This window comes from Chenopodium quinoa, unplaced genomic scaffold (assembly GCF_001683475.1).
Source record: "Chenopodium quinoa cultivar QQ74 unplaced genomic scaffold, ASM168347v1, whole genome shotgun sequence".
NCBI lineage: Eukaryota > Viridiplantae > Streptophyta > Magnoliopsida > Caryophyllales > Amaranthaceae > Chenopodium > Chenopodium quinoa.
In genome coordinates this window covers 288,496-299,481 of record NW_018742385.1, presented here as the reverse complement: position 1 = coordinate 299,481, position 10,986 = coordinate 288,496, and the positions used below count along the sequence as shown (strand labels likewise).

At 34.6% G+C, this 10,986-nt stretch overlaps 2 protein-coding genes across 3 annotated transcripts; one reads left to right on the top strand and one right to left on the bottom strand.

The window, feature by feature from the left end:
- The first annotated feature begins 2,184 nt into the window (after positions 1-2,184).
- Positions 2,185-5,325, top strand: LOC110698842 (actin-depolymerizing factor 4-like). Its single transcript, XM_021876363.1, has 3 exons — positions 2,185-2,351; positions 4,493-4,758; positions 4,853-5,325. The coding sequence occupies exons 1-3, from the start codon at positions 2,349-2,351 to the stop codon at positions 5,001-5,003; spliced, it is 420 nt and encodes a 139-aa protein (XP_021732055.1). The 5' UTR covers positions 2,185-2,348; the 3' UTR covers positions 5,004-5,325.
- Positions 5,326-5,471: 146 nt separating this feature from the next.
- Positions 5,472-8,983, bottom strand: LOC110698827 (transcription factor bHLH111-like). Of its 2 annotated transcripts, XM_021876354.1 has the most exons (10): positions 8,857-8,983; positions 8,706-8,756; positions 8,553-8,616; positions 8,342-8,445; positions 7,694-7,830; positions 7,443-7,589; positions 7,132-7,212; positions 6,909-6,974; positions 6,753-6,806; positions 5,472-6,570 (listed from the first exon to the last, which is right to left on the bottom strand). In XM_021876354.1, exons 2-10 carry the CDS (start codon positions 8,731-8,733, stop codon positions 6,421-6,423), a joined length of 831 nt encoding a protein of 276 aa, XP_021732046.1. In that variant the 5' UTR covers positions 8,734-8,756; positions 8,857-8,983; the 3' UTR covers positions 5,472-6,420. The 2 variants fall into 2 exon arrangements, with proteins under 2 accessions (XP_021732046.1, XP_021732040.1); XM_021876348.1 differs by lacking the exons at positions 8,706-8,756; positions 8,857-8,983 and having other exon boundaries at positions 8,553-8,681.
- Positions 8,984-10,986: the final 2,003 nt, after the last annotated feature.

Here is a 10,986-nt window from a genome sequence, read left to right as displayed (position 1 = left end):
GGAAGAGAATAAAAGGCATCATAGCAATCATATTTAATATTAAAAATACCCTAGACATGATACTAGGAATATCATAATAACAATATAAACATGATATCTACATCATAAATAAATTAATCAATTAAAGTACTTACTTTGATGTCTCGTATCTCTTTCTAATAACAAAATACACACGTTAGTAAGTTCAAGGAAAAATAATAATCAAAACAATTAAATTAAATAATTGAAATAGAGATTTGGGACCAAACCCTCAGAAATTAAAACCTTTCACGTCTAGGGCGAAGGCAACTTCGAATATGGCTAGGTATTTCTAGATCTTGCGAATGCGGAATTTTGTATTTAAAAAACAAGTTTAGAAAAGAGAGAGAATAATCAAGAAAATCTTGATGAGAGTTGGTGAATGATAGATGTAGATGATGAATGAAAACGGAGTTTTTAATACGATATTTATAGAGAAAATCAGCCAAAAAAGATAATTTAACAAAACAGAGTCTGACGATCGCAAAACAGCATTGGCGCCAACCCTGGCTAACTGGCGCCAGGCACCAGTGGCTAGCGCCAGGCGCCAATGGCTAGCGTCTGGCGCCAAGCCTGGTTCCAGGCGCCAAGGCCTGGGGTTGGACACCAGTCTTAATTCCAACGCGTTTTCGAAAATCTGATAAGTTTACCGTACTGGAAGATAAAATAATATAATTCCTTCGAAAATGCTATTTGATCTTGATTAAAACTCTGAAAAGTCCTAATTGAATTAGGAATGAAAAGAACCTTCTAGAAGATTCTAGAAGACCAAAACCATTCCTAATTGCATTAGGAATGATAAATCATATTAGGCCCTCCCCTAGATCATTGGGCCGTACATAAAGCTCAAACCGGGCCCAATTTTGTAAATTGGCCATAACTTCCTCAATATTCATCGGAATTGGGCTTATAATATATCGTTGGAAAGGTCTTTGCAAGCCCTATCCAACTACACCACTATTGGACCCATATCATGGACCAACCAAACTGGATAAGCTGTTTTCTTAAAATAAAGTTTTCCAAAACAGGGAGAAAAGAGAAAAGAAATAAAACTTTCCGCAACACTAGACCTTTCCACACTCTCGTTTCATTCGATTATGATTCGACGTGAAAGGCATCATCACCGGGTTTGGTTTTGGGGAGACACAAATGGGTGTCTACACCGAGCATAACTCATCTTTTTCACTAGCATCTGCATCTTCATCTCCTTCCCCAAAAATAAAAACTTCAAACCCTCCCTGTTCTGCATCTTCATCTTCTTTTCCAAACTAAAAAAATTTCAAACCCTCATGAGCAGCTTCAATGAAAGATGAAAGAGGACGGAAAATTCTACCCTATAGGATTCACCATTCCTTTTATTTCTCCCTTTTATCTTAGGGTTTTCTTTTAATTCGCGGCGAAGCCGCCGTAAACATGGTGGTAGAAATGGTAGCTCCTAAGTAACTTTAATGGAGGAAGGTATGGTGATAAAATTGGTTGTCCATTCTCACAGATAAAATTCAACACCGTCTTCCGACCTTCCTCCATTGTTGAAGGGGAAGCTGGGTCTTTTTTTCTCTCTCTTCTGCTTGGAGTGAGAAGATAGTAATGGTGCTTCGTTTTGTGGAGCTAGTTAGTGAGAGAAGAAATAATATAAATACAAATTTCACGAAAATCGAGACAACTTATTTAGGGCTTGTTTTGATTGATTGAACTGAACTAAATATTTTATGAGAGAAGGAAATTAAGATAAGAAATGAATTGAATTGAAATAAACTGAACTGAACTTATTGAAACTGAACTGAACTAAAAATAAGCAGAAGAGAACAAACATTTTCTACTCTGTCATTTGATAAACGTTTAAAGTTTATCAATTTGATAAACTTGGACTTCCTCCAATAAAACCATGGTGTAAAGAGATCCTTCGGAAAAGAGTTGAAAAGCCATCACAAATTCACAACCATGACAGACACAAGGCACTCAACTTATCGTGGCATCCCTCTATTGGATAACTCCTCCGTCAAATCTATCCCCTCTATACAACAGTCCGTTACCCTAACCTTAGCGCACCAAACGTGCAACTCTTGGTTCCAACAAATATATACCCCACGATGTAAAAATTAAAAATTTAATCGCAATACAAAATTAAAAATTTAATTAATTTCAAAAAAAAAAAAAAAATCTCTTGCCAAAAAAAAAAAAAACAGTCTCCATTTTATACAGCTCTTGTTCTCTCTCTATCTATCTGCGTCTTTCTCTCTCATCAAAGCCCTAGATTCTCTCTCCATTTCTCTCTCCTCTTTTCTTCCACTCTCAGCTGTTGTTACTACTTCACTCACAAGACTACAATTATGGTATAAATTTCTTTTTTTTTCTTTTTTTTTTTTTTTTTTTTCTGATTTATGATTGTTTTTGAAATCTAGGGTTTGTTATTTTGATTTTGATTATTTTTGGAATTATGCTTCTTTATTTTTCATCTTTCGTTGTTCGATCTGGAATATGGTGACATATTTGTTTTGAATTATTGGATTTTATTTTGTTGATGTTAGCGTTTTTATTACGCAGATTTTTCATGAGTAATTATGATAATTTTCTGATCTGAAAGTTTTTTTGTTTTTTGAATTTGGAAATTGATAGCTTCTTATGAACTGGGGAATCAAGGGAATTGTGTTTATTTTTGTGTTATGGTTACTGCAATTATTTATGAATTTATTTGGTGTAAGATGGTTTTGGATTGATTACAGCATAACCTAGGATCTGTGATTTAGTTGAGTAAATCGTGTTGATTGGAAATGGGTAGCTTGAGCTGCTGAAATTCGGAGGATTGTCTTAAATATGCCTGACTGAATGAATTTACTAGTATAAAAAATTATAAAAATTTGATGTGGTGAATTTAACAAACTTAATGAGTTTCGCGATAATAAGCGTGTAGATTAATGATTTTTAGCCTGATGTGATGATTTTGGACTTGTGGTCTATGTTACATGGACTCGGGTACCTATGTCCGACTCGGTTATTTTGTGAAAAAAAATCCATGGTATTGAAACAAAAAGTGAAGTGTCCAAGTGTCATTCCCATGTCCAAGTGGAGGGTCTGACATTGGTACTTGAGGTGAAATGAAGAGTCCATGTAACATAGCTTGTGGTAGGATGAATGTTTGGATGTCTTGAAAATAACTCACATGAATGATGAGAAAATTTGGTACATAGAATTAGCAGATGCTTATTTTGTGGAGTTTTCGTCATCTGGAGGAAGCGAGGAACCTATGATTAGAATGTTGCTGATGGTCGAGTGTAACCAAGGAAAGACTATTCAATTTTCCCTTGTGTTGTAAATGTCTTTGTTTAAGGATTGTGCAATTGTTGGTTTGATTATGCTTTGATGGGCTGGAATGACTGAAGTTGTTTCCGTTGGTGAAGAGTTTGGTTGCTGATGACCTCCCGAGTTTTGTGCTGTCTGGATTTCTGTTACAATGGTTGATGGGGCTGTTACCTTATCACTTTGCTTTAATGGGCTGAGTGTCATAGTGAGTTGGGGTACTGAACTACTGATGCCACCTCTTATGGTTTTTGGATTTCTTTTGATTCCTTGCATGTGTAACACTTTGGGTTTATAGGCGAGACTCCATATCTGGTGGGTAAAGAATGAGCTTTTACTTTGTGCTGTCTCCCCATCTCATTTGTTCTTGTTATCAAAATATTCTGAGAAATCAGTTTGCCATGTATTGAGTGCTGACATTGGTTGTTAACAGTGAGGAGCTCACTTGCAGAATTTCTTATGTATTTAGATATTTCGGGTTCTCAATGTGAGCAGAGTAAGTTTATAATAATCCTGAATTTAATTTGAAGATTTCCAGGATTGTATTGGTGACAAATTGAGTGAAAGTATGGGCAGAGAGTTTTAGTTTACTAGAAAGGTATAGCTACAGTCAAGTAATAACCTAAACTATTACACAATATGCTTGGTGATGGAGGAGTTTGTATTATGCTTATGCTTGTCTATGATACGAATATGGGATATTGATATTAATTGCTCCTTTGATTGCCTTATTTAAAAAAAAATTATCAAAGTTCTTTGAAAGCATTCAAATTAGTTTTGCATCGATTTTCTTTCATATGGTTGGAGCATAGTTCACTTAATTATTATATTGATCCCCAACCAGCAGCAATGCTTTCAATTTCTCAGTGTTTTCATCTTGGATACTCCTTTGCTTTCTTTCTTTGAGCAACTCCATTTTATGTCAATTGTAACTTTTGGGGTTATAAAACTGCTGTAAATAGATGTCAGTATGTCACAAGTCAAGCTGGAAGGAAAATGAGGCTTGTGGAATGACTTTTCTATGAAACGTTTGATCTTCCTTATTGTCATCGAGATTTGGTGCTATTACTGCCTAAACTGACCTCATAATTCTGACTTTTTTTTGTTGACATATTGGTTTATCTTGTCATATGGTCATGAATCTCGTGATGTATAATTGTATTGACACTATGTATAGGCCAATGCTGCATCAGGAATGGCAGTTGATGACCAGTGCAAGCTCAAATTTTTAGAGTTGAAGTCGAAAAGGACTTACCGCTTCATAATTTTTAAGATTGAAGAAAAGCAAAAGCAGGTGATTGTGGAAAAGGTTGGTGAGCCTAATCAAAGCTACGAAGATTTCACTGCAAGCATTCCTGCTGATGAGTGCAGATATGCAGTCTATGATTTTGATTTTGTGACTGCAGAGAATTGCCAAAAGAGCAGGATCTTTTTCATTGCATGGTAATTTCTTATCAGCCATAATAAAACACCCAGAAAAGTTGTTTTTCTGTGATTGACTGTATTAACCCTCCTTATTACTCCTTTGCTTGGAAAGGTCCCCTGACAATGCTAAGGTGAGAAGCAAGATGATTTATGCAAGCTCAAAGGACAGGTTCAAGAGAGAGTTAGATGGTATTCAAGTTGAACTGCAAGCAACCGATCCTTCTGAGATGGATTTGGATGTTATTAAAAGCCGTGCTGCATAATGCACTCCATGTTTCAGCTGCTTTCATTGAGTGTTATCCATACAGTCCACTTTACCTATGTTTAAATGTTAATACCTTTTAAGGGGCAATAGAACTTGCTTACATATAATATTTGATGGTTGTTGCAGTGTAATACTGATGTCTTTTTTCTTGTGCTTCAGTAATTTCGGAAAATACATTGATGATTGTGTTATTTGTGGGATTTCACTAGTGAGCCTAGCTTTGATATGTATGCTTTGGCTATCTGTTTTGTGTATTCCTTTCTGGGGTGAACTGTGAACATATCCTCTGATTTGAAATGGAGGACCACTTTTCTGTATCACTAATCTTGAAATCTTTTGGCTATTGCTGATTTATGGTGCCCTTGTTCTTCTTTGTCTATTGTTTTGTTTCTTATTCACCGCTCTTTATTTGTGATTTTTGTTGCTTTCTTCATAGTGTTCCCTCAAATTTTAGTAGTTTGTTGTGTGGTTGTAAATGATTACTTGTTCCCCGACTACCTTCTGTGAGTTTTGCTGGTTGAGTTAGGGCACTCTGATCCTGCTTGGTCAATCTCTCATGGTCAACCTCCAATTGGCCCTATTTATGACGACTTCTAAATTACCTTAATGTTCGTATTTCTAGTGAAATAAAATGTTGTATTTATATCATTTTGATACGGAGTAGATCCTGGGATAGAGTAAGGTATGTAATGACGTGTCTCGGCATCTACCGAAAAAAAGATCAGTAACCAGTGAGCTGCGGGAGGGCTTTCTGCTACTAAGTACTAATGTTAGCGAATTACAATCTTTGATATTTATGCTTCAAAATGATAGATATATTTGGCTATGTTTCACTTAATGCCAATAACCTATTATGATTTGTCACTCGATCAATTGATAATATGTATGATCCATCCATGCCCCAAATAGAAAGATTTACTCACACCCTAAAATTGGTTTATCTGTCGATGCTTATTTGAGTTAATTCACATGGGTTATGTAATTATTACACAAACTTCCTCCATATCTTTTTAGTAAATTCTTTCTATTTTTTTCCTATCACATGGGTCCTTTTATGAATTTTTTTCCTCTCTTATCTTTAAAAATTGTCTAAGAATCCGCAATAAATGGTGAAAAAAAAAACAGAGGAAATATTTTGAATTAACACAAAGGATATATGAAGTATGAGACCTTGTATACCCTAAACAGAGTTATAGCTTTTGCAGGTATTAGCTCAATTGGGCAATCCTTTAATTATAATATTAAAATACTTATAGTATATTTGAATCATTTTAATTAATCAACACTTAACAGAGAGTATTGTATAAAAACCAAAAATAAAAAAAAAAAAAAAAAACGAGGAAAAATGAAAAATAATGTATACAAACTATGTGATATAATTGTATGTGTATAAATGTACTATCTATGATGATGAATTAATTAAATTCATATGTAGATCTTTTGAAGGTCCTTGATGCAGTCTGATGATCAACTACCCAACTTTCTCTTGTAATACTCTTCATAGTTGATACTGGAACCAAGCATAGTCCTTTACTTTGCAGGTCACTTTGCCTCTCTGCATCACCCTGTCTCGCGAAAAAAAACAGGATCAGATTCTTTAGTGTTAGCACCACCTATGCTCGGGTTTAGTTGTCACTTATCACATTACTAGCGGAAACACATTATCAACGTGACTGTTAATTATAAGGGTGCTTAATTCATCAAAGAACAATCTAATTCAGAAAATTTATTTTAGTGCAGGGTGTACCTGAAACTGTGCTTGAAGTGCTGACCTAAGCTCAAAATATGAGATGCTTAGCCTCTGAAATAACAAGTTCATAAACTATTTATACATCACTTGTTAAATTCTTAAATTTAAACTATTAGTTTCTTTTTATTTGTTTCATGAATAATTAAAGAATACCCGAATTTCTTGATGAATTATTTTGATATAGATACAAGCCTCTTGAAGAACTGAAGCAGTATCCGTCTGCATTTTTTAAGGTATAATTAGTATCAATGCAATTTTATTGTAATACATCGTATCACTTTAAATTTAGTAAATAATACGACGTAAATATTAATGAATGGTTTTATGTATTGTAGGCCTTATGAAGTACGGAGTAAACTTTTTTTTTTTGACTGACCTTTCCATAAGGAGATACAAGTTCTTGAAGAGCAGAAATTTTCTCGCTTAACTTTTGGCTTCTCTTAACTGGTGCCTGCATCTTTAGTATACATTGATAAACCAAGTTATGTTATTTCATTAATTGCGAATTTGCAAAATACACATATAAGTGATATGTTACATTGTTCATATTTTCATAATATCCTGAGATCCATCAACTCAAACTCGAGTACTAGATTTTGTTAGTAGTTTGTCGTATACAAATACAATTTTATACCAGATTACCAGTATATACACTAGGAAAAGGAAGGAATTTACGTCTATAATCACCTTGTATTTTCTTGTATCGACAAATTGTTCAATCACCTTCCTTTTCTTATTAGCCCTCGATGCTTCAAGGCTTGCCTTGTTACCGAGAACACTATTTCTTTGTGCAAGTTTAGCCCCGGTAACACTTTTTCTAACATCTTTTATCGTCTAAAATAGAGATATTAACAAAGTGTCAAGTTATTGTTGAAATTCTTAAGCATAAAGTTATTTAACATCATAAAAAGGGTAAAAAAAGAGATAGAAATGCATACTGGTTTGTAAGGTTGATTCAAAAGAATGTCATTCTTAATAGAGTCATCACAAGGTAAGTTCCAACGATAATCCAACAAATGAGGAGTTGCAAGGCTGAGATTTTCTATTGGCGTAGGCATCAACGATGAATATGCAACTGAAAATTCGAGTACACGAAGCAAGTACAATGAGTAATAGTTGATATACCTCCTCGAAATAGACCAAACTCCGGGAACTTGAGGATAAAATTGTAATTTTACTAGAAAAAGCCCTCCATCCCTTTTATTTGTGACATAATAAGTGGCTCGTGGACTCGTGGTGTCATAATTTGTATACATATACACCACCAGGACCAAAAAGAATGTAATTTTTAAAATTAAGACCGCATATTTTATGCCTTGTTGTGGAGATGGCTAATTCTTTCAGTAAAACCCGTGCACATTGGTGAATTGAGTGGTAAAATGTGCTCCCCAAAACACTTAATCAGTGTCAAAACTTAGGTAAGATTGATGACATTTAAAAATAAAGATGACTTACCTCACCTTGAATATAAGTAGAAATTTATGTTTTGTACGTAAAGAATAAACTACATTTGACAAATAATAATTAAGCATACACTAATTACAGAATCTATGTATAATTAGAAATTAGAAAAGAAATTACTGAACCTGGTGAAATGTACGAGAATTGAGAGGGAACATCCATGCTTCCATAATTAATTTGCTGCATGTAATCATTCTCAATTCCAGCTCCAATATAACCATTATTATTGCTGCATGAGTATATAGAATTATTTGTTAATAATCAATACTCTGTATTTTTTTTTTTTATTTTTTGATAATGTCAAATGTGATTCAATATGTAAATGTAGAAACATACATGTTACTGCCCATCATCATAGAGAACTCTGAGTTTGAAGATTGAAATCCATCAATCGATTCGCCTAGGAAAACATATGTTAAAATGTTCACATACATAAAAAAAACATGATCAAGTACACTTAAAAGTTCAAAAAATATAGATGCATTGTACCAAGGTTGTGGTTTTGTAAGCACTTCATCGCGTTACACACAAACCTTGAAGCTGTTAAGCAACACAAGAAAATGTGGATGATCATACAATTATGAGAAAAATTATTATCCATATACATAGAATAACTCGAAATTAGCTTAATGTTACTTACGTCGAAAAATGTAATATGAGATGATGAAGAATGGCTAGTCAGCTGAAAACTTCATTGATAAAGAGGAGCTTAATTTTTAAGCCTGTTTTATGTGAAGTTTAATTAGTGAATGCAAATGTAAGTATATAGGGAGGCATAATTTTGACTCTTGTGTGGCAAAAGGGTATCTTTGAGTAAAGCAACATCTAATTTCCTTACTAAGAGAGTTGTATTATTATAGGTTAATTAATGCGTGAAAACAACTTGAAACGTCTGATTTTCTATATTTAGTTTTTCAATTAGAGAGTAGTTGGGGTTGCTCTTGGCTAATTTCATGTTACTTTTACTTGATTAGGATTTATTTTTCACATTTTGACTTAAATTTAGAAGATTAAATTGTGAAAATTTGGTTTATTTTATGTAAATTAGTTCTTTTTTTGGGAAATTTATATGAATGATTCCAAGTTTAATCAATATAGTATTTCAAATTAATCCTTGTTTTGAGTTTTTAATGAAAGTGTAACTTTTTTCCCCCAATATTTATATTCTCTATTATCTAAAATACACAATTATGTAATAATAGCCCCAAAAAGACCCAACAAACACTACTAAAAAAATTCTTTGAATGGTCCCCTTTGAGGTCATTCTTGAACAATCAAAGGTGGAGGTAATAATATTAGATGGGTAAGGCTTGAAATTGTTATTCATATTCATTTACGTTCTTTGATATATATATAGTTCTATACTTCTAGTAGTAGTAATTTATCAAGTTGTTTACGCGTTTATTTAATTGGATTGGAACTATCTCAATTCAACACGTTAAAATATATATGAGTCAAATTTAGTCTAACTTTGAGAGTTAAGTAGCTCACGAGCAGGTTTGCTTATATACGCATAACGCATGTGATCATTAAGTGTAGCAATTTGCGAATTACAAGTGTGTGCTTAAAAAAAAAAAAAAAAAAAAACACGGTACTTGTTCTATTGAAACACATTTACTATGTCTTACAATAGATGCATTATAAGGAAATTTAAATAATTGGACCTAACGTTTCCTTCCCCTAGCCTATTAATCAAAACAAGATGCATTACATCTAATCTTTTAATATGAGTTTGAATCACAAGGTTAATGTCATTAAGCAATGCTCAATTCAAAGAATCATCATCCTTTGCAATTAAGCTCACAACAAACAAGAATTAAATCCCCCTTTTTTTTTTGTTCGCTCAAAATAATCCCAACTTTGGATTATTTTTAAATAATCCGAACTTTAGGGTTCATTCACTTTTATGGGTCTTTAGGACGGGTAACTTGTTAAAGTGGGTTTTTTTCCTTTTGATTTAAGTAACACGTGTCAGCACGTAATAGGTTGAAAAAATAATTTTTTTTTTAAAAAAAAAAAAACAAAATACCACATTCAATTCCCACGCAACATGACTGGCTACCACTACCATTCCGGCAGCTCCCCTCCCTAAGGCACAACCCAGTACCCCCGCCCCCACCCCCACCCCATCGGTGCCCGAAACACCCCCCCAACCCCCCGATCCGGCGCCGGCAATAGTAGCAAAACAGCACTTGTTGTGGTTTCGTTACTACGGGTCTCGAGAGCACGGTGCACCGTTTGGGTATTCAAATTGGAGTAAAATTCGAAGTTGTTGCTTCGATTGGAGGCCGGAATTGTTGTATTTAATTGCCAAATTGATATAATTGATGGTAAATTGGAGCAATTTGGTGCGGATAGGTGCTGTTGTTGTGCGAAGTTATGATGGTTGGCACTTCTTGTGGTGGTGACTTGGGCGCGCAATTGCTGTGTTGCTGGGCTGCCGGTGGTTTTGGGCGGCTGTAGGTTGATGTGGGGCTGTTGTTGGTGAGTTTCGGGAGCAGGGGAAGCGAGCAAAGGCTGCAAGTAGTGGGTTGATTTGGGTCGGAGATGACGGCTGGGGGTTTATACGGTGGGGGAATTGGTTTATTTTTAGATTTCAGGGTGTTTAGTGGTAGTGGTTTAGGCAGAAGGGAGACGCCGGCGTGGGGAGGGGGATTAGGGTGCGGCAGGGTTGGCGGGATGAAGACAGGGTCGTGGGTGGTGGGTTGGGCGGCTGGGATTGGTGCTGATATTTTTATTATTTTTATTTATTTTTAGTTTTTTATGAATT

Excerpts from the sequence above, each read along its gene's own strand:
- LOC110698842 (XM_021876363.1), top strand. Across the intron at positions 4,759-4,852 it reads AGGATCTTTTTCATTGCATG|GTCCCCTGACAATGCTAAGG; the intron begins GTAATTTCTTAT and ends TTGCTTGGAAAG.
- LOC110698827 (XM_021876348.1), bottom strand. The coding sequence starts at position 8,650 with ATGTATGTGAACATTTTAACATATGTTTTCCTAGGCGAATCGATTGAT. Across the intron at positions 7,831-8,341 it reads ATTCTCGTACATTTCACCAG|TTGCATATTCATCGTTGATG; the intron begins GTTCAGTAATTT and ends TCGAATTTTCAG. Across the intron at positions 7,213-7,442 it reads TCGATACAAGAAAATACAAG|ATGCAGGCACCAGTTAAGAG; the intron begins GTGATTATAGAC and ends TGTATACTAAAG.